The sequence below is a fragment of the Perca flavescens genome, chromosome 12 (assembly GCF_004354835.1).
Source record: "Perca flavescens isolate YP-PL-M2 chromosome 12, PFLA_1.0, whole genome shotgun sequence".
In the NCBI taxonomy this organism is placed as follows: Eukaryota; Metazoa; Chordata; class Actinopteri; order Perciformes; family Percidae; genus Perca; species Perca flavescens.
In genome coordinates, this window is record NC_041342.1 from 17,309,233 (window position 1) to 17,333,034 (window position 23,802).

Here is a 23,802-nt window from a genome sequence, read left to right on the forward strand (position 1 = left end):
ACTTTCCAGATGTTTCCAGAGAGGTGTCCTCTGAAAGTAGGCTAAAGTTCATCACTTCTAACTACATATAGATAGTTCAGATATGGCCTAAATACAAGTTATAGAATGATCAGATAAAATAGGATGACAATACACCTCAGAGACATATGAGAAAAAGCTAACTATGAGAAGTAGAATTTTAAAGACTGATCCTAACATTTTCAAACTTGAATCACCGATAACCACGTGTTGATATGCAAATTATGTTTGAAATACTCTCTCAACACATTAGACCAATTAGAAGCTCTCCATAACACCAATTTCATTATAGGGGTAACTGTAACACATGTTACCCTGAAAATTAAAAAATAAACTTCAAAGAATGATGAATACATTGAATAACCTATGGTTTACAATGGTAAGCTGCAACTGGGTACATTTACCCAAGTATTAAAATACAATTTTGAGGTACTTGTACTTTACTTGAGTATTTCCATTGTATGCTACTTCTACTCCACTACATTAAGAGCATTTGCTTTGCAGTTTACAATTGTATATACAAAATACATGATTGTCTAATGAAATATGATACATTTTCATTTTATTTAACGATGACACAATATAGTAATAATTAGTTCCACCTCAACCAACTCCAACATTAAAATGCTGCCTATGTCTTAATGTTAATAATAATTATATCATTTTAAAATCTAAAAGGGTTGCCTCAGCTTAATGAGTCATTTGACCCTTTAATACTTCATATTTTTCTTATAATACTTGTGTACTTTTCTTAACTTAAAATTTGAATGCACCTAATAGGCATTTGACATTGCACTGACACTACTTTTACTTAAGTAAAGGATCTTGATACTTCTTTTATTGTCTTGAGGAAGCAATCTGAGGACTGTCTGATAAACCATGCAAACCATACTTAAAGGGTCAGTGTCATCAGATATATTGCAAATTATAGATATACTTCAAACAGTCTCTTTTATGGCTTTATATTTGTGAGAAACATATAAATAAAATAATATTGTAGATGTTTGGCGTGTGTAACTGTCTCTGGGGAAATGCTCGACCCTGCACTCCAGGAGTGTTTTGATTGCTTATGATAACATGTTATGCATTGCAACCTGGAATACAGGATTACAACAAAGGATTATAACAAAACCAAATCCCCCGTGCGTCAAAAAAAAAAAAATAAGTAGACTGATTTTCATCGAGATGTCAATCGATGCATCTTTTTGCTTATGGTGTCAGCAGGCGGAGTGTTGCAGTTCTGCCGATGAGATTGAGCGGCAGCGAGGGGCTTAGTGGCAAATACAATCAAGGAGTGTAAACATACCGAGGGCCGCAGGAGGCCGATCAATGCCTCCAGTCTGGGATTGATTAATTACCCCAAGAAAGACACTGAGGTGTGAGGGCACCAAAGAAACCTGATCAGAACAAGATTTATCACCCAATCTCTGTATCATCACTCCCTCCCCCTCACTGTTTTTTTTTATTTTATTTTTAAAGCTGCCCTTCTTCATTGACTGACTTGAGTGTGTCATGCCTGTGTTTAGTACCAGGGTGTAATATTACTCACGCAAGCAACGGGTCTTGTTAGTTCCTTTGCTTCCCAAGTGATAAATAGACGCTGGATAAAATGCATCAGGTAAGATATATATGTTACATTTGAAGGTGGAAGTAGCTAAGTTACTTAGCTAGCTAGCAAACAAGGTGATTATGAGAGGATAGATAGTTCACTGAGCAGTTTCACACAAAACTAAATGGTACTTTGACAAACCTACGACAATCTGCAACTTTTAGCAAATTTTATTTAAAATTGATAAAAAATTTAATTTATGGCAAAATTCAAATGGGATCAAAAAAATGATTTGTTGACTACCTTCTCCAACTTCCCAACTCGGAAATCCGACTTCCGAGTAGGCTACAAATGGAACGCACAATTAGGCTACATATTGTTTTCTGTTTTCATAGGAGACACTAGACAGGGAGGGACTTCACCTCTCAAATTCCTCTTTATCTAAAAGTTGTTGTACTTTTTAAGTTTATGTTTGTGTTTCCAAAGAAAAGGACTCAGAAACAAAAATGAAGATGATGTGAAATCCTGTATCTTTACACAAATCAGTCTTACATTCAGAAACATGATAGGGGGGGAAAGAAATCTTTTTTTATTCCTCAGATCTGCAATTATACAACAACTAACTGCAAATCATTGTGTTCAACATAGTGATTGCAGATACAGAGTTTAGCTCAGCCATAAGTAGTAACCACACCTCACGTACCGTCAAGAAAACAATGCAGCTCTGTTGACTGGAGATGCTGATGGTTCCTTTGACTCCTTTACACTATGCATTATATCCATTTTTTGCAGCATAATGATAACATGAAGGACACAGATAGAACAGACCTGGATCATTTAGGATTTCTGAATACTTTTGGTAGACTTGTTGCAAAATCTGTGATGTAGTCCCAGCTGCAACACATTCTCATTCGGGTTCGTATATCATAGGAAAAGTTATGAACACTAAAACGTATGATATTAGAAAACTAGGAGACCTCCGACTGGTCACGTGTCATTGGCTACAAAGCTCTGTGCTACAGAGCGGCAGTTGCTAGCATTGACATATATAAACTGGACCAACAGATCCTGTTGCTCTGGATTGAGACCAGTGAAGGATATTAGAAGCACTTTTCCGGTGAGCGCTGAGCGTTACTGCGCAGCCTCCAACTGAGAGAGACGATGTAAATGTGACGTGAGCAACCTGTCTGAAAGTTGTAAGTCTTCTGGTAGCTGTGCCAAGAGAAATCTCAATCATTCCGAATCTTGCAGAGACGGAGAGCGTAGGTATATGTAAGGAGATAACATAGGCTAATTATTGCTAACTAAAATGCTAGTTAACATTAGTAATTAAACTTAAATAACTAATGTGAGTCAAAACTGCCTGTGAGCTTCTCCTGTACTGTATGGTAATTTCTCTACTGTGCGACAGTAAGTCGCGTGGTTATGAGACAATCGTTAGCCTATTTTTACAAAAACGCCTGCTACGGAGCCATAACGTGAGGTACAAGGTAATGGAGCCTTTTATACATCGTCATGTTTCTTTAGAAATAAACAATGGACAAATAGAGTCTTTAAACGCTTCAGATGTTATTTGCTGTCAAAGTGGCGCCAAAATGAATGGCAGTCAATGGAATGTTAATGGGAGGCGATGGCTTGTTAGCATCAAAATGGCGCCATAGGCGCTACGTGTTCCGAGGAGAAGCTTACCCCCTTGGTTGCTAGCTGTTTAAAAGCCACTATAGTGCTTCGTGCAGCTGTCGTGGTGCTCTATCAAGTCAGTGGTAGTTGGTGGTTCAGTTACACCAGAATAAGTGACTGTGCGTTGGGTACAGAGCACCGCGAGCTGCCGGTCTAATTACTTTTTTTTCCTGAGGAACAAATGTGTTGGGTTTCAGTTGTCAATTTTGATGATAAATTCCTGTTAATTGAAAAATTGTTAATTAAGAGTTAAGATATTGAATACCTTTGGTGTGAGTCTTCTGTGACATTTTCTGTGGAATCACCTTTTCCATGTTAAATGCCAGCCAAAGTTAAGACTTGAACCAGCTAAAAGACTCTAATGATCATACCTGTCCACACAAACAGAATATTGCACACAATATAATTGTTAAATCACAAACACTACGGAGTCCCAATAAGGTGTTTAGGTCAGTCATATGAATCTCGTCATATAAGACTGTGACTGTACAGGGTGAATAAAGACCGGCCATTCTCATAATCAGGATAGCCACATGACAGCGCTACTGCCTGATGCATGACTGTCTCTCTGTCGCCCACCATCCTCACCCAAACTAATGATGACCTTTGATTCCCTAAAGATGTCAGGAGATGAGATAAAAAAAAAAAATGCAAACGCACCCAATTAATTTAGGGTGAAGAGGACTGGAACGTTGGAGCGTGTCATGCTGCTGGAGTGAATGGTGAGGAGCTCCAGGAAAGACAAGGCTCAGTATAATTAGGATTCAGGAGGCCCATTGTCAAAGATAATTAAAGCTGACAGGCACTGTGGAGAAGAGAGGAAGAGAGCAGGAAACACCTTCAAACTACATGCTTCATTTTAACACACTTTCTACATAGTCTTTCAAAGTCTATACCTCTCTCTCTCTCTCTCTCTCACACACACACACACACACACACACACACACACACACACACACACACACACACACACACACACACACACACACACACACACACACACACACACACAGACCCTCCACCTACCATCCATCATCCCAGCCTGCTTGGATAATGCAAACTAGGCAATAAAATATATGACAGATTAATATATGCAGTTTCTACATGTTCAACATTCTGAGCCTGAAATCAAGCTGAACAACAATATTTGAGGTGACAGTTCCCAAACATATGTGTGACATCTGAGGAGCAACCCGACTCTTTATTGCTAGTGGAAATTGAGAGGTTCTCAATCTTTTTTCAGCCACAAACACCTTACAACATAGATAATATACTGGGGATTCCCTCATGCATGTCCCCTTGGAATAATTTGACCTAACCTAGTTTTTAAACTATATTCTTAGTTATGTGAAAGAACAACACAAAAGAACATATTAGAAAGATGTTAGACATACATTAAACATATTTGCAGATTCTGAATTATAGATTTGTATATATAATATATAAAAAAATACAAATGTTGATATCATGATAATTTAAATTAATGAATCTGAAGGCATTTCACTGACTCCCTGGTAGAGTGCCATGGACCCCACTATAAGAATCACTGGTCCACATGACTTGACTAATTATGAGTTCAGCCTCTCCCAATGAGAATTAATCCATATATTGGTTTAGTGAATATTGGACGTACATTAATGAGTTGGCCTGAAACACCACTCTAAATAAACGCTCATGGAATGGGCACAGTGTGTTCATTTCTTGACTTACTTTTGTAATAAAAACACTTGAGTACCATTTCAATGAGGAGAGACTTCGTTGCAGATATGCAAAGATGTGTACGTATGCACGATATGAAATGTACAGTCTTTGGAGATTAGACTCCATCGTTATGAAATTATATTTTTTTTAAAGGGGTAGAAAGCCAAAAGATAATCCCCCGATGGAGTCTAGACACTGATGGTGGCGTGAGGAGCCCGAAGACAGTGGCAGTGACCTGCCGGAGGAGGAGGAACCAGGAGCCGTGCATGATGAAGACCGGAGGAGCAAAGGGTCTGGCTCTTAGCCTGAAATGAAAACTGCGCAGCAGAGAGAGACAGGTTTAAAACAGGGATGTCATGCTGTGATTGGCTCGTGAAATTCATGGCCGCTTCTGATTGGTTAAAAGAAAAGTAAACCCCTCTAAAATCTGTTCAGTTTAGAGAGAGAGAAGTGATTAAGTTTAGAAGTCTTCCTGAAAGAATTTACGCTGAGCTCCATATGAGAGAAAAGTAAAGCCAAGTGACTCACTAATGTCAGTTACATCGCAATATTAATCACAAGTTCGCTAAAATTACACTTTGATATTGGTCATCATAGCAGACCAAACAAGGCAGTAGCAGCAACATCCCTGGGTCAAAGGAGTTGAGCAAGGGTGTGTTTTTTATTGCTTATGAATTAAGAGGAAACGGGTTGTTTTTCTGTCAAACATTACATTCAGTAACCCTCCTGTTCTCTTAAATGAGTAACATTTTACGAATGAACTATTCCAGTAAATGAATGCAGAGATGTAAAATGACTACTCACTGTAAGTTTATGTTGCATAAACTGAGGCTAAAAAGGGTTTCAAAGTTGTCTTTTCAAATATAGGACAGACAAAAGTATGATATGAAGAAATGTGAAAAAATGTTCATGGTTAAAAAGGAAAACGACCTATTTGTCAGAACTCTAAACAAATCTGATAGCTCTTTCCAAAAATAACAAGACATAATATTGCATGTTACATTTATTTTCATTCTCCAAAATCCTTTCTGAATTGTTATGCAAAGAGGGACTTTTCTGCATGTTCTCCTTGTCAAGTACTGCCTGCAGGAATGCAATATTATAACCAGTTGTAAACATTCTAAAAGATTTAAAGCTTCATTACCTTTTTCTTCAATTGTACCTTTTTATTTCATCTTGGTATTCACATAGACAATCTATCTGTCATAGTCACAAATACACAGACCTACTACATATATTCTTCAAAGTTAAAACCATATTTTCATACCAAGCTTCCCACACACCTCTGAATTAATCTCTTCATTTCCAGTTTTCTTTTGTTTGCTAACACAAAACAGTGCCTTGTGTACCATCTGCGAATGTCCAAATGAGATAGCTGTAGAGGCTGAAGTGCATCATCACAGAGACCACCAGAGCCGCCGTAGGTAGAAAAGGCACTTATTAGTGACAGATGAATTCTGATTGGCTGAGTTCTTTTTGTTGTGGTTGGCGGGTTCCTCCCTTGGTAATAAGAGGAAGAGATGGGGCAATTTAAGAATACTGCTGTGTGAATTTCTGGTGGAACTCCTTGACTTTGTTCAGCAGGATCGTCAGCTTGTCTGTCGGTGGCAAGATAGTCATTCTGGGAGGGACGGGGAGGAAGAAAAGAAAGACAAACATTAGTGGCGTAACTGAGTGATGTATTAACAGCAGATGTCTTGGCTAAGAGTTGAATATTATTATGGATGTTGAAGAATCGCTTAAAAATCATCTTGTAAAGTAATTCAATAACTAAAGAGTGTCTTCCATCAAGCCCTTTTCATGGAATATGTAACATTGATGGCTTCACCCATCTGCCAAAGTGTTCCCTTTTTGACATTCTGACTTACAGGTGACTTTTACGTCAATGTTCCTTATAGTTTCATTCAGATATGACTTACGGATATGATTTACAGAAAGAACCACGATGCACGCGCAATATTTCAACCAAGCAGTTGGCAATGAAGCAAATTATAATTTTTTATTTTTTATTTTGTAACCTCTGACTTTTACATAACCCATGCGCTCATTCAAAGTGAGACCAACATACTAAATTGCAGTCAGATTTACATTAAGAGATGGATGTCTGAAAGGGGCTTCAATGTCAAACTTACTTTTATTTTACAACAAGCTCAGACACTTTGGCCAAGGAATTTTTAGCCACAAAAGAAACTACAGCTGAAACGATCAATCAATCAATCAATCAATCAATTGTCAGAATACTTTTGATAATCAAGAAATCTTGAGGACTGCAATTCAACTAAAAATCAACTTGGGCACGAGGGAACTGTGACTGGCATTTTTCAATATTTTCTGACATTTTTAAAAAGATCAAAAAATGTAATGTTAATCCAAAAATAATCGGCAGATAATGGTAACAATTGTTAGTTGCAATTCTAGAAGAAATAAATATTAGAGATATACTTATTTTATAAATACACAGTATATAATTGGTCTGTACCTGAAGTGGTAGGTTCCATCTGTCTGACCAAAGCCGCTTCCAGGTACGAGGCAGATCCCCGTCTCCTCCAGCATCTTCATGCAGTAAAACATATCTGGCTCCTGACCTTTGTCCTAACAGAGAGGGCATGACACCTTAAAGCACCATGGGAGGCTTAATATTCTGCTGGCATGAGATGACTTCAAGTATTTGTTTAAAAATGTAGCTACTTTTAATTTATATACACACACAAGTGCAGCCAATAGTAGTGGACCACTGTAGCTACATGTCCAACACAACACTGACATTCTTAACATTTTCTTATTTGTAGAAAATCGAATCCCTTTAAAGCAGAATCGGACCAAATGAAAAGCAGAAACAGTTAATTGTGCTTTTTTTTTGGTAACAGTCCATTGATGTTCTTCCAACATCAAAATGGGTAATCACAAATAATTATACAGTGCTTATATTTCTGAGGGAAAAAAAAAAAACTCCTCAAAAGCTCTTTAAGTTAATTCATTTTTACTGTGTTAATAACTGTATTCAACAATTTCATGGTTTTATCTTCACAGGTGCCCTTCAGAGTTCAAAACATGTTGGTGGTGGTACAAAGATAACTTAAGATTGAAAAAGATGGAGTACTATTTGAGGTACAATAAATCTTAAGTGACTCATCTCCTGGAGCAAAAGCTTTTGCAAAACTGCTTTTTTTATTTAATTTTTTTAAATCCGTTTTCAAATGTCTCAGCCTTAGAAGTAGCTGAGTATTGACATCAAGAACAAGCTCAATAAACCGCACAGAAGTTCTATTCAAACTGCCAAAGGTAATGCTGTGTGTAGTCAAAGAAGCTCTGTCTTCATGTGTTGTTTTGGGGAATAACATAGGCAAAAACTAAGCAATGCTAAGACTGTGTGTGTGATCAAGATGGTGAGCAAGTCACTGGGATTGATCAGGTGTCGGTGGGTCAGCTGTACTCTGACCTTATCCTCTGTAAGGCAAATCAGATTCTCAGTGGCTCGACTCATCAGCCCTCCCTGAAATTCCTACTGAACAGAACCTCGGGACAGATTTGACAACACAAGCCATTGGAAATCATTGGTTTCATTTAGCAAACAGGGTGGTGAATGCCCAGTGTACTGAACCTGGCTAAAGAGCTATGCTATCTAGCATAGTGTAGAGTATGAGATGTTGGTCTTGTGTACAAGTGGAACATGAGTAATGAGGGCTATTAAGGCCATGGAGAAACATAATAATAATAATAATAATAATAATAATAATAATAAGACCAAATGATTAATCGATTAGTGATAGATGAGTAGAAAAGCTTGTACTGTAACATCCATTTAATCCTCATCAATGTAATTTCCTTGGAGCGCCAACACAGTCAAACTTCAATCATTGAAACTTTTATAAGAGCAGACATACCATGGCCTCTTGGATGGCCTTTTCAGGGATGGTTATGCGAGGGAAGGAGTACATAGCGCCCTGAACAGGATTACAGCTGATGCCTTGAATAGTATTCAGAACCTGCTCTGTGAGCTTGGCCTTCTCTGCTAAGGCACTTAAGGTGATTGTGCGCTCCTGGGTGTGGGAGAGAGAATAGAGGAAACATAGAATAGAGAGGACAGAGAGAACAGAAAGTAAACCAAAGAGATGTTATCAAGACTCTCCGGTTCTCTGGTGATATTTCTTCTTTTTAGATCCTAAAGCAAATGACAACAAATGACCCATTATAGAAAAGTTTATGTTTCAGTACCATTAAGTCATCCCCTGCCTCAGCCTCCTTTTTCTTAGGCTAATTAGCTATTTTATATATTTGTTTCTGTGTTTATAATTTATTTCTTATTTATGTTTAATATGTTTGTTTGTGTATGTATGCACCATTCAAGGCAAATGACTTACTGTGGCAATTAACCCTTATTTGATTGCGATTCTGATTATTAGTTGGAAGTGAAGCGATGGCCAACTGTGTCTCAGGCCTTTTCTAACAAAGTTTTCTGCTAAAAACTTCTCCAGACTTCGGTACGCTCCACGAGACAGATGAATGGTAATGCCAGATATTTTACCGTAAGTGTAAACATGGACCATATGAATGCCATGAGGTAAACAAAGCAAGATCATTTGATAATAAGATGTATGAGGGAGTTTCATAAATCACTTATGCTACTATAAAGATTTTCAAAAAGCAGCTTTGTGCATGGTGTAACTCACGATACAACACTATTGTGATACATTACAAACAAGTCAGTCAGTCAAAATAATCTTAAAAATGAACTACAGGAATGACAGTTTTCATAGAACAGTAGTATAATGGGATATAACAGGAAATACTGCATATTGACTGTATTCAGTTTTACGGAGATTTGAGATAAAACAGTGTAACAGTAACAAAAGGCATACAGTCGAGGCCATGTTTAACATAGCAACATGTACATGTACCAGACATTTCTTTTTTTTTTTTAAAGTCAAGCAGCCATAACTATCAAACGGTTGAACTAGCACCTTAATTATCACAGTATTTCAGATGTTTTGAGTGTGTTAAAATTAGCTTAAGAGAAAACTTAAGAGTCCATTAAAGCAAAAAATAAATAAATAAATCACTAGGTAAAATCCACAATCAATAGCAGTGTAGTGATTGCGTATTGCAAAGATAATGAATAATGATACTGGTGTCCGTGTGTAAATCAATATCAAATCAAAATCAAACCCCTTCTGCTTATGGGCTGTAGAGTGTGTACCTTGATAAAGTTGTCGTGCGAGGGTTCCCCAGGCTGAGGGGGGTTGACCACCAGGTCCATTAGAGCCTGTCCAGGGACAGGAGGACACAGACGGACAGACACGAGCTTGGTCAGCTGGGCCTTCACCTCATCGTCCATGTTGATGATCTCCATGTAGCCTCCACGGAAGCCACACCTGAGAGGGAGAGAAAACATTAGGATGCAACACAACAACAACAAAAAACAATGTAAGAAAGAAAACGACAGAAAAAGACTGAGAGCAAGTTACAACTAGTTTTTTGTTTTGTTTGACAGATTTATCCCAGCATGTAGTCGAGTAGAATTGCTTACTCTCCCATGTAACATTTGGAGGTGGAGTGGAAAGATACCAGTTCCACTGTATCAGAGTACTCTGGCCCCATTTCAAACAGAACCTTCTTAAAAGAGTGGAACTGGCAACCTTCAGCATACACATTGTCCTGGTACACCTGGGAGATGAAGACAGAATGACATCAGGTACAGAAAAACAATAACGCAGGCAGATGTTCAAAGAGATGCGGAGAGACGGTACCTCATCAGCCATGAGGAGGAGACGTTCATTTGCTGCAAATCGGATTACGTCCTCAATGCACTGTCTGCTCTGAACCTGACCTGTGAACATGAAGGAGGAGTTAAGGGGAAAGGTTTGAAGTGGTGGTTAGCCAGGCAGTTATGTCCATTTACTGCCATCTAGTGGCTCTTCTTTCAGTAGTGCATGGAATGTGTGGCTACAGAGATACAAAATTATGTGTGCAACTCATGCAAAAAGCATCTAATTTTTTCATTCCTGGGCCTTCTGGTGGACCTAATAGTTTCAGGTTACACGGCAACGTCCCATTAATTCCAGCCAATTACATTTTATTCCTGTCCCCATCTCTGTAAACTCTCCAAGAATTGCCCCCAATAATCTATTGGTCTTTAAAATTGAGGCCAAATTGTCTCTGACTACATTGTGTGGTAAACTGACCCCCCAACAAAAACTTGACTCAAAGTTTTTAGGCTTTTAACCACATCTTGCAGTCTTCCTCGGTGGATAGAGGTTTTTAATAATTTTTTGTCTAAATAGTTTCCAAAGTGAAAAATTTTACTTTTCCGCTTAACTGCTTAATCATTTAAAATTTGAAGAATACATACATTAGATAATGCAAATAGACCTGAAACCTAATTTGACATTTTCACTTTCAAGTCCTTTTTAATTGTCTATCTCCTTAAACTTATACTTGATTATCTAGAGTGCTGAACGAGATGATTTAATATGTAGAAATACTGACAACTACTAACAATCTAGTCACTTCTACAAAAAGAAAGGAAGGAAACTTCACCGGTGGGGTTTCCAGGGTTGATGACGCACAGCGCTCGGGGGTTGCAGTGGCGCCGGGCCTCATCCAGGGCGCGCTGCAGCTCGCTGATGTCCATACTCCAGCACTTCTCCTCATTAAGGTAATAGTTGATCTGCACGGCGCCCAATTCGGCCAACGCAGCCGAGTACAGGGGATACTGAGGTATGGAGATCATGACGCCTGTACGGGTCGCACCCTCGCCACACACCAGCAGCTTCAGCATGGTCTTATAGTGCAGGATAGGGAGTATAAGAAAGATATGTCAGCTGTATATTTTAGAATTATATATACACATTGTAGCTTTGTCTGCATGACACTTTATAGGCGTACAAATTTGAGTTAAAGATCGGAAAAGGAAAAGAGTGTTGAGTGCTCTGCATCTATGTTTTGGCATTAAACTGTCATAACAGCATGCAGTCAGTTCTCTTTTTAAAGAACACATCATGCACAGTTTGATGATGACAAAACATTACTGCTATACAAAAGTGTGCTTCATTTTCTGTTGTAACTCATCAGGACTCTGTAAACTACTTGAATTGAAACAGTATGAACAGGGAACATCATTCTTAACCCTCATGTTTTCCTCGGGTCAAATTTGACAAAAAAAAAAAAAAAAGTAAGTTTGTTTTCGCTGTTGACGGGAAGACAACACAAGGGTTAAACTCATAGACAACCTAGTACAAGGAGTTGTGAGTATGTTAAACCAGGTTTTTAAATGGTTACGAGCCACATTTCTTTGTTGATTCTTGTTGATCTTATATAAATGCTACTTTTTCTCTCGCAGGTGTTTATTTTCCTGCTAGTTGCAGCTTGTGTGATGTGTCCTTTAAAGACAGTTAACCCACTCATGAAGGGTTCACTCCAAAATACATTTGTTTTGTCGGTTCAATGTTAATAAATTACCTTACAAATGATTGAGACATCTGGTAACTTTTAACTTACAAAACACACATGATCAAAAGTACAATAGAGACACAAAGTCAGTTTGAAAGATGAGGTGTTTTGTACCACAATGCCGTCGCTGGCCCCTGTGGTGAGATAAATGTCGTCTGGGTCGCAGGGCACACCGCCATCTCTTCGCTCAATGTAGCGGGCCACATCCTGACGCACAGAGTCTATGCCCTGACTGGCCGTGTAGGAACCTGAGGGAGATTTAGATGGAGACAATGCAAGCTGCTATGACAACTTTAATCTTTAATATAACAAGCCAAACCAGCAGAAAGCTGCATTTAACACAAAGAGAAAGGTGATAATTAGCAACTGGGGTTACACAAGGCTCATTGTGCTAGTGCAGAAAACCAACGCACCCATACTGTTCCCTCCACAGGACTGCAGAATGCGGCGTGCTCTACTTTTAGCATCCTCTGGGAATGTGCTGTCATTCAGCAGTTCGGGGTAAGAGCACAGCGCCAAGACCTTGAAACAAAGAGAGGTGTGAGGATGAAGGGTGGAGGGGACAATATGCTAAACCCTGCACAGATTACTGCATAAGACAGGACATTTTTTTTTGTAAAAGTACACCAACTTCATTAAGGAGGAAATCTGTTTCATAGACACAGACAAAGTCAGAAGTGAGGTGCTAAATTTAGATAAGAGGTAGGGGTAAGGTTTAGGAGCAGACCTGTCGGAAGAAAGTGATTGGCTGCTGGCCCATAGCATGAGCGTCACCAATGTTGGCCTTGATGACTTCCGAAAAGGGCTTCTTCATTCCCTGCAGAGCGTTAACACGACAAAAAAATAAATAAAAAGATTATACATCTGAAGAATGGACAAAAGTGTAAACAACAATGAGAGAATCTTTTCACTTTGTACACAAGAAATGTGACTGCCCATTACCAAAGCTGACTAGAATTACCAATGAATGGGGTTGGCTGAGAACACCCGCTGCACCTAAACACCTTTGACACTGCGCCCACACACAAGCTTAAACACATACATACGTTTCTATAAACAGTCATTCCACAAGAGGCTGAGAGCCCAGCAGCTGCTGAGTGCACAGCGGGTTTGGTGGTTTACTAATAACCACTTTGTGGGATAGATTAGATTGGCTGTTGCTTGGACTGAACCAGTGACTTCCCTGCAGGTTCATAAAGAAATGGTGGAAATTAAAATATCCACCAAGCTTAGGTGCTCAATTAACTATGAGCCATCACTTCTGTATCATGTCCGAAAGGTTAGCCTTTCTGGACTCCAGACTCACAGCTACTCCTACATCCAGGCCAAAGTAAAGTGCCTCCAAACAGGCAGGTTTACCTATATATTAGCATAACACTGTTTAGGTACATTAAAACACAATTCAAATTCAAACGTTTGTACTTTTAGGTCAATTCTCATTTGATTTAATCAATCAAATCAGTAATAAAACAAATAATAAATAAATGTGGTTCTTCTTCTTCAGGAGGAGAGCACCATTTGAATATAGCCTGTGGCGTTTTTGACAACAAAGACAAGGAACACGAACACACATGAACACACACACAAACACACATGAACACACACACGAACACACATGAACACACACACGAACACACATGAACACACACACGAATACACATGAACACACACACGAACACACACACACACACGAGGTTTAAATGTGTTAGTAGTTGTATTGTGTGCATTTATGAAAGTATGTTGTGTAAGTGTGTGCCATAAATACCCCAATAACAATTCACTTTCATGATTACTCAGGAAAGCTAATGTAAGGTGTCAGTGGTTCATTCTCTACACTTTTTTTCCATTCCTCTTACACGCACTTTAGTGTTTTTGCAACAGTCTTGATGCAGATAGTAGGTACAAACATGGCAACTAAGTTTTGACCTGTGCAAACTACCTTATCGTACTGATAGCATTGTCCTTCTGACACACAAACACAGAGACACACATTACCCAGAGACTTTTAACCTCCTTAGTGTGGCCTGAAACAGAACTGGATATATGACTGCAGCAAGCAGTAAACAAGGTCAAAAATAATTAGGATAATATACTGTATTACCAAAATAAAGGTATTCATTTACTGCCTTCCAGGCCACTAATATAATGTTTCTGAAAGATGATCTCTTGAGCAACTGAGACCACTGACAGACAACAAACAGCAATGCAGGCAAACACGTGCACAAACAAACACGCGCACACACAAACATGCTGTTAACACCAGATGTTAGGTACAGCATGACACTGCAGAAAAGCCACAGCTGGAACCTCATGCTGACACCCTGTGGAAATCAAAACAACCTGTTTGTTTGGCTTGTCCAATCCAGTTCAGATGATTGCTTGAGTCTCCGGCTCTCTCATTGGTCACACGTTAAGAGGCGTCTCTCAGTCTGTACCAATAACATTATACCGGGAGAATAACACCCCTGGGTCAAAAGTACCGCCCATTCATTATGGGGATCTTTTAGAAACACACTGACCCCTGCTCCTGAGAATAGACTCGAAAAGCCAGTGGCTTTTTGTTCGCCATCGCTGATAAAACTGTCCAGCAAACAATACAGAAGGTAAAACTGCGCTCTTGATGTAAATCTCAGGCAGTATTTATTTTTACTCCCAAGGCTCGACCAAGAAAACATTTCATTAATGCGTAAAACAGTAAAAGTCATTGTAAATAATGTGACTTAAGCTGATACATGTTTAACTTAATCATAAACTATATAAAAAATCTAATTTTTCAAGTTCTGAGTAAGCGAAGACTAAATACACTCATTATTTGTACAATGGAAAACATTTTTGGAGATTTGCATATTGCCTTTTATTCTGGCAGAATATGTGGAAAAATTTTGAAAAAAAAAAAAACTAGCCTGGTGAATCTATGGTCTGTCCCTATAGCGACAGTCAGAAAGGACCCCATTCACTGGCAGCTCATTAGGAAAAAAAAAGAACACAATGTAATAACTGCATGTGAAGCCTTTATTTGTGCACTTGTTAACTGGTGCATAAAGATGGCTCAAAGTCTGTCTTGTTTCCATTCCCTGTTCGGAAAATCTAACAAAATAAATATATTGTATACAACAAGAAAAAAGGCCGCACTTGTACTGCAAATGAAGAGCAAGACCTCAGTTCCAAAAAACAAGGTGTGTGTAGGAAACTGGAGTAGGGTATCACAGTGTGCGTTCATATGTGTGTGTGCGTAGCACTGTGACCCATTTCCCAAAGAAATGCAACACCATTGAAACCACAAGGGAGGAGTTCGTAAAATGAAGGGGAACGTGTTTTTGACAAAAGAACAACAGTAAAAAAAAAAAATCTAAAAAGTTGGGAGGACTGTAGATGATTTAGGGTACATTTTTACCTTCTGGCTGGGTGCTGTACTATTGAAAAGACTGGCAGCGGGCCAGTCTGCAGTAAAAAAAAACAAAGAAATCGCAGTGCTTCCCCTGTCCTAGATAGAAATGTGATGAATATAAGTTATTTAGCAGTTGTAAGAGGTATTGTAATTGACTAGATTTTACAAGCTGAATCCACCAGCAATTTATTATGCTTTTTGAACATGCAAATATCAATTTGATCATTGGTCAGCTGCGGACAAGCATTGGTCAAAGCAAACAGAACATAAAATCATTGGTGCCCCTGTCATTACAGTCCCTGCTGGCCCTTTTACCTGTGCAAGAACCTGTTTGCAATACTCATCCCTTCATGAGCAAAGCACTCAAAAGAGGACAGTTTTCACACCAGACTGCACTCGGTAGAATAACAGCTGGTTGCCACATCACCATAAACTGTGTGAGAGGAAGGAATCGAATATAGCATAAAAACAAAAAGAAATGCACAAATGGTCTGTGTAATGCCAACAAGCTGGAACTGGCCTATATATCTTTGATAAAAACAAATCAAATACAATGGATTTAGAAGAGCTGACTTAAAATGCTACAAGAGCTGAGAGCCTATTTTTTTACTCTTCAGAGGACCAGTCACTACAAAGATAACACGATGTTTTTTTGCCCAGTTGTTAAAAAGGTACAATCGTGGACAGTTCAGCGAAGTAGGACATATTGAACATTGAGGAATATCAGAGGTAAAGTGAGGCATCATGTATGTGCATAGGTCAGACAGTGACACTGTGGACCTTAACCTCTCACTGAAGATCTTCCCAGAAGCAACTGTGATTTAGAGATAGCTGCTTAAAAACAGGTTATACATTAACATCATCCTAGACTAATGACTTTCTGACATGAGCGAGCTCCTCAGGAATTACGGACTACCTGATGGACTTTGATTAGACGGTGTGTAATCAGCACAGCAAGTGATAACACACAGAGTTCACTTTTGGGATAATGTGGTAATAGTGAGAGTATAACCAGGAAGGGAAACCTGCTGTTCTGCAATTAGGTCTCATGAAAAGACGCGGACTTAATTCCTACTCAGCCAAAAAGCACAACCATTAACCAGCAGCAAATGTGCTTACAGAGCACCCTTTAAATTGAATCAAATCTGCTATGTATCATAAGGTTTTTCTTTAAAAGACCAAGTAACAGTTAAAGTTCAAAGAGATTCAAACGAATATGAACGGATCATTATGGCAAGTCCATTCTTGTCTTCAGTTTTCAATTCAGTTCAATGGCTTTTTTTTAGGTGGAGTACCAAATGTCAACTGATATTGGGCACACACTTATTTGGATCTACAAAAAAGGTACACAACTTTTTTACCACAGTCTGACAGATAGAATGAGCCTATAGCCTAATTGATTTAATGAAAGACAGAAAGCAGATGAGTGGGGCTTTCAATAAGAGAGTAGACACAAAGTATGGTCCATAGAGGATTGTTTTGGTATGAACGGAGGACAGACGGCCTGTACAAACCTCAGAGAGCTCCCTCTCCAGCTCCACAGCCCGCAGCACGATGGGCCCGCGCACGGCGTACTCCACCTTCTTCACCGTGGGGTTCATGGTGTCGATGGTCAACACCTTGGCCCGGGACAGCACTCCATTCTCGGACATCTTCTCTTTGGGGAGCCCACGCCGAGTCGCGCTCAGACTCGATAAAGCTCTGCCGGGAGAGGATGACGAAAGAGTTGGAGATGTGAGTGTTCGGACTCTGGGACCACCACCGGCTAACAATTCGTTTGGACCCCGGCTTAAAAGCGGGACGTTTCTGTGTGACAGCAACTTTAATCGTGTGGCCGACATGTTACAACGGCCTTCTTTCAACAAAGTTGGGTAGCTTATAAAGCCTCTGCGGCGCACAGCGACTCGCACCACGGCGGATGCTTCACTCGAGAGGAGGGAAATCAAAATTGTGCATGCGGCGTTTCCGCGCTGCTTAAAATGTTAAGCCTTTAGACCTTTGGACCGTTCAGAAGTTACAGTACAAGTGCGGTTTCGACCAAATGAATCAAAGTTTCTAAAGATCCGGCTGCATCCACCGACGCACACTGCCCTACGCGTTCGACTCTGAAATGATTTGGGTATGATCGCTCCGTGCACACATGGTAACACCACAGCCAGCGAGCGGAGGCTATCCCTCCCCTTTGTGTGGCTTCAAGTCAACCGTCATCCCACCCCCTTCTCCTCCGTTTGGTTATGTTATGTTACGCACCGCACCGCTGTCAATCAGGGTCGGTTCTCCGGTTACCGAGCTGAAACAGCTTTGGACTGCAGACGTGGTTTAGAGGGATATCAGCGAACTGGGTGCAGCTTCCAACTTTGTCTTGAGCTCCCTGCACCTCACTTTTTTTTTTGTCCCGGGTGCTCATGCGTTTTGGGTGGAGACTTTGAAGGTTTCTTGGTGCAAGAATGCCCCTCCTCTTTGGACTGAAGCCCACTTTCCTCTATCTGCTAAGGTGGTTTAATGCAAATTCCTTTCACAAAATCTGTAAGAATTCTGCAATCACAATAATTAGAAACATGCTATAAACAAAGGAACTTAAATACACAAAATGAGCATGCAGAGCATCTAAAAATTAGGAACTACATACTGCGATCTTACTGAACCTCAGTGTGACTTCTAGTAAAACTATGTATTTACACTGAAAGTAGGACTGCAATACATTTCTTGGAATTAGCAGTGCTGTTACAAACAACACAAAACACTGGGATTATCATGAGATGAAGTATTTGTTCATAAGGGTGTATTTTGTCAATAGTCACTGTCACTATAATTATAGTATTATGTGGTGGGGAATACAGATAGTTTTGCATAAGTATGAGATTAGAGCAGATGCTTTTGATTTTTTATTTTCTTATAGTTGAATACACTTCTTAACTCCTTCAAGTGTCTGCCTCATAACTGTTAAGAAAATGTCTGATATCTGATAGAATGATTATATAGGGTATTTCACACTGTTGGAGTATGTAACATTGGTTGGGCTGAAAATAGCCTGGTTGATATTTTATTGGCCCTTATGCATCCCTGTGTTTTGGCCCTATTTGTAACAAGAGCTTTTCTTCCAAATATGGTATGCTCATGAATATTTATATGAATATCTAGATGAGCTGCTTGCCGATTGGTTAAGCGATTCCCCATACACATCAGAGACACGACAGAATCTCATATTCCAGACACTGCAATGTTTCGTTACCAAATTCACTTCTGAGAATTTTATGCGAGAAATCAACTATATAAAGCTCAAATATGAGCCGTTTCACAAAAATTGGCTAGCTAGCTACACTTCAGTATAACTATAGTATATTTACAGTTTGAATTTCATCACAGCATGTATATTACAGGTTCCCCGAGGTCTTACAAAGCTTAGCTAACACTTGTCCGATTTCGGATTTCAATTTAATGCATTTTTGTGAATTTCAGAGGTCTCGTGAAGGAGGACAGGCAGGGCGGCGATGTAGTAACCCAGCAGCACCGGCTGCTGAACTCTGACACACAGTCAAAAAAAAAAATTGCAATTAGCCATGAATTTTTGTATTTCTTGCCTAAAAAAGTTTCAGAAGGGAATTTTGTAATGGAATAGCAGAGATCTGCGCGACCTAGATTCTGAAGACTAGCTGATCTCAGGTCAGTTGTGTAGCATGTAAAAAAAGGGCGTGACCGTTCTCTTAATACATCCGTGGGTGTGACAAAGGTACAGGTCCTGGGATGCTGACGTCAACTTCTAGCTTTGTTGAGATTTGCCCGTTTTCAGTTCACAAGCATGAGTTCCAATCGGACACTTATATTAGCTAGCTGTAACATTACGCTGTTAGCAACATGTGCAAAGGTTAGCACAACAAGCGGATTACTGAGCGAGTCAGTCAATAAGGCACTTGAAGACAAGATTGACTTTTTGTGATCCTTAATATCTTAATATACTGTAGAATCATGCACAGCACCTAGAGAATGTATAGTTGTTTTCATAAATGTTTGTAGGGGGCGCCATCTGTTTACCTGTGCCTGCACTTTTTTTCTTCCCTTCTCCATCAGATTTGACAGTTTTAAACTTTTTACCCAAGAGAAACAAGGTAAGCAGGGAACCACCGTTGCAGGCACAGTTCAACAGCTCCTCACAAGATGGCACCCCCCCTACCAAAATTCAATACAGCCTGACGGCAACTTCACATTCACTATAGTTTAGGTTACGCTGCCACCTAGTGGAGATCCTAATACACTACCTTCAGTTAAACTTACACTGTCATACAGCTATACCAACCGTTATAACAAAACAATCGTATCGGCTGTTTATCGATCGATATGGCTCATTGACGATCGGCAACTGGCATTGGCGGTAAAAAAAAACCATCAAAAAACACGAACGCGGCATCTCTAAACTTTATCATTATCACATTAGCATAAGGAAAAATTTTAATGAATCACTCGATGATACAAAGACCCACATAAATTAACTATATTTAGGAATAAAACCACAAGAAATTGCCGCCAAATGATTCAAAATGCCAAAACGACAAACAGAAGGCACTTATTTATCCCAGTGTAACATTTTCACGTGTCTCTTATACATTGGGAAATAGGCTACAGTGCAATCTTAGTGATAATATTAGTATTTATTCAGTAAGTCTTACCAGCTTGCATTACTGTGAGAGGGACAGCCTTGAAGCCAGTGAAGTAAGACTCAAATGTGCAAGAGTGACTTAACTCTTGAATGCAAAATAAAGCTCAAAGCAGTTCACTTTGATATGACATTTTCAAATGTGTCATCAGTAGGCCTATTCAATTCTTGAGCAGTAGTTTGGTGAAAATACCCAGTGAGACCATTAACAGTGATATCATTTTCTATTGTGCATCTCTTACCAGTGGTCTGTTAATCTTTGTACAAAAGAGATAAGCTGATTTGTATGTCTCTAGATCGGTTAGTCAACATATATGTGTTTGCAGTCATTAATATAAGCAAAATCTAAATTCACATTAGAATGATTTACCTGTAATTTAATATAGTATTAGGACAAAGATGTTGAGTTTACCAAAAATAAAGATGTAACAATGTAAACTTAAAAAAAAAACAACTTAAAACCCAGTGGCTGCAACTATATCAGAGAGAGTCTGTGTGGCCACCGTACGCAGTGCAAAGGTGGGCACTGACAGTGGGATGAGCAGGAAGAGCTGGTGCTGTGGTGTCTGAAGTCCATAGCTTTTGCATTCTTCTGTAACTAGATAGCACTGTAGCGGCTGGTGGGAGAATCCAAGCACAAAGTCTTCAGTGTTGCCTCTCTGAGCCCTCTCCTCTGGCAAGGCACACAAAATCTCCTCCTGGGTGAAGTAGCGTGTCGTGCTGAAGATGTAGAAGAGCTTCAGTAGCTCCCAGCAGCGGGCCTTGGAGGGTAAAAGAGGGTCACCGAGCAGATGATTAGTGGAAGTCCGCACACAGGAGACGGAGCGTCGCGTTTCACGATTGATGAGAAGAAGTGCCAGCACATCTGGGCGCAGGGATACAGATCCTGGTAAGCAGCGCTCTCCAACAGCCAGACAGTCTCTCAGGGTCTCCACCAAGGGTGTCCAGAAACGACCCACCAGCCCACTCTCGGCTCTGTGCAGGGACGGGGTTGGGCCGCACAGCACACACACATCTGCGCCAGGGAGCAGCTGGAAGCGGAGCAGGCGGTGGGCCACGGTGGGGCTGCCCTGAGGAAGGAAAACTGGGTAATCACAAGAGGCTGATCCAGAGGCTGAGAGGGACCGCAACAAAGCAGAGAGCAGCACAACCTCCTGCGGTGCCAGGCGCCACCACTTCTCAGTTGCTGCAGCTATCCGTCCATGGACGATGAGGCAGCTAAATTCACTGTCTGCAGCCTGGGCAAAGCCATCCACAGCCTCTTGAAGAAGAGTGGGGTTTGGAGGCAGCAGTGAATCAGCGCAGTACGTCAGGTTACCCATGATGCCCTCTTGTCTCTCCTCCAACAGCTGATCAATGAGGCTGAAGCAGGATCGCAAGTCCCTCTTCAGCCTCTCAACATTCCTGACATTGGTCAGCTCATCCTGCCCCAACACGAGCACCATGCAGCTCCACACATTCTCCAGGAGCCGTTGTAAACGGACCTGCTCCTCTTTGCTGCTGCACGCACCACCTTGTTCACCTCCGCTCACAGCGATGAGCATCACACTGTCCTGGAAAACTCTCCACACCACTTTACCCCCACCTTCAGTCTCACAGCAAGACAACACCACTCCCTGACCACCCCCGAACATGTGGACACCATTCAGGGAGCCGATGACAGAGAAGGGCAGCTGTTTGGAGGCTCCCCTTGTGAAAAGAGGAACCCCACTGCTGGCTGTGAGGCAAATGAGCTGCGTCGACCCATGCTGGAGCATCATCATGCTAGCTGTGGTTCACTCTCGTATGCACTCTTGTATTGTTTTCAGCTGCAGCGGATTATTGAGCCAGTCAACTAACGGTCTTCATTGAGCCGATTGTACAATGACAAAAGCTGACAACAGCTAACAGTTATATGGTTCTAGCGTTAACGTTAGCTAGCTACATCAGTAAGGATGAGCACCTTGTTTAGCCGTTAGCATCACGTAACGTTAAACCATTCCCCTGCAGGTGGCTGAAACCGGGTACAAACAACGGCGAGACAAGAGATACCATGCAGCGAACATATCTATAATGCCTGCACATGACATATCGGCGCTCATTAACCACTTGCTTTTGTTAGCTTATCGTATTTGACATGCTAAGTTAACAAAATTAGTTACCGTCGTTTCCACAGTAACGTTGTCCCATAATTCATTCTTCACAATGGTGAGGAGAGGACGGTTTCATTCGGCTGGTCGAACTGCAGTTATAATTTACAAGCTGTGGTGTAACCGCTGAAGGAGCGGGACGAGAAGACCGACCTGGGTTCAGCCGTTCAGCCCCCGGAGTTCATGGAAGTCCGTTGGTTCACTTCTCGCGAGAGCCAAACCAATCGCTTTCGGATGAAAGGGATGATCACGGGCTCCATAGCGGATGACGATGCGATAGTTTTCTCAATAATGGATGACTTGATTACTGGTATTTTATCATTAATTGATGAATGTTGTATGAATGTGTGCTTCATATAAGTACTACCAGTTACATATGCATTAGTATACCGACCAAATCTACAATTGATATTTTAATTAATAGACATCTTGTTTTGATCATATTGTACTTTAGAATTTTGAGGTACTTTGTACTCTAGCTACTTAAGTGTTTCCATTTTATGATAGTGTATACTTCTACTCTATGGAGCCCTATGTGTTTCATATTTAGTAAAAAATTACGAAATAATCACAAGCATAGATAGAATACAGCTACACAGCAAAAAGAAAAAAGGGATACATTGTTGGGGGATAATTAATCCCAGTATGAAATCTTATTTCATCGTTTTGAACCAGACTATTTAAAAGGACTTTGTTTTGAACAGAGTATATCTTTAATTCATTGTTTTTGTTATTTTCCCAAAAGACCTTTATTCAAGTAAATTTATTACAAGTCACTTTTCCTCGTCACTTATACTTAATACTACATTTTTATTTAACGGATTATGCTCATGTACTTTTAAATGCAATTTAGAATGCAAGACTTAGTTAGTTATGGGCCCTTTTCACTTGTCGCAGGTGTTACTCTTAACACTAGTACCGGCTCTATTTAAGTGTCCCAGACAGTAAGCCATGACAGTGTGAAAGTCCCCAGCAGGCACCCTGACACTGAAGCAGCTAAATGGAATTCGGCCATCGTTCCTACTGTGACATGTCAAAATGTCTTCTGTGAAAAAGGCCTATTAAGTATATTTTACAAAGTAGAAATACTTACTTCTTCCACCACTGCTCATGATCCCCTACAACCCAATTTTTGTAATAAATGTTTTTCTAACATTTATTACACTGGCTGGATCACAAACTGATTAGGCAGCTGGGCCCAAAAATAGTTTTTAAAATCCCTCTTCTTTGTTTTGTA

General features: G+C 40.1%; 2 protein-coding genes across 6 annotated transcripts; both read right to left on the reverse strand.

Annotated features, from left to right (window-relative positions):
* Positions 1-5,933: 5,933 nt before the first annotated feature.
* On the reverse strand, positions 5,934-22,823 carry gpt (glutamic--pyruvic transaminase). 5 transcript variants are annotated; one of them, XM_028593215.1, is made up of 12 exons: positions 22,578-22,823; positions 17,300-17,486; positions 13,125-13,214; positions 12,811-12,919; positions 12,512-12,645; positions 11,486-11,729; positions 10,696-10,775; positions 10,476-10,612; positions 10,146-10,320; positions 8,833-8,988; positions 7,428-7,540; positions 5,934-6,569 (listed from the first exon to the last, which is right to left on the reverse strand). In XM_028593215.1, exons 1-12 carry the CDS (start codon positions 22,610-22,612, stop codon positions 6,479-6,481), a joined length of 1,551 nt encoding a protein of 516 aa, XP_028449016.1. In that variant the 5' UTR covers positions 22,613-22,823; the 3' UTR covers positions 5,934-6,478. The 5 variants fall into 5 exon arrangements, with proteins under 5 accessions (XP_028449016.1, XP_028449018.1, XP_028449017.1 ...); XM_028593217.1 differs by having other exon boundaries at positions 22,719-22,821; XM_028593216.1 differs by lacking the exon at positions 22,578-22,823 and adding an exon at positions 18,036-18,224.
* Positions 19,958-22,567, reverse strand: fuz (fuzzy planar cell polarity protein). Its single transcript, XM_028593219.1, has 2 exons — positions 22,006-22,567; positions 19,958-21,885 (listed from the first exon to the last, which is right to left on the reverse strand). The coding sequence occupies exons 1-2, from the start codon at positions 22,197-22,199 to the stop codon at positions 20,892-20,894; spliced, it is 1,188 nt and encodes a 395-aa protein (XP_028449020.1). The 5' UTR covers positions 22,200-22,567; the 3' UTR covers positions 19,958-20,891.
* Positions 22,824-23,802: the final 979 nt, after the last annotated feature.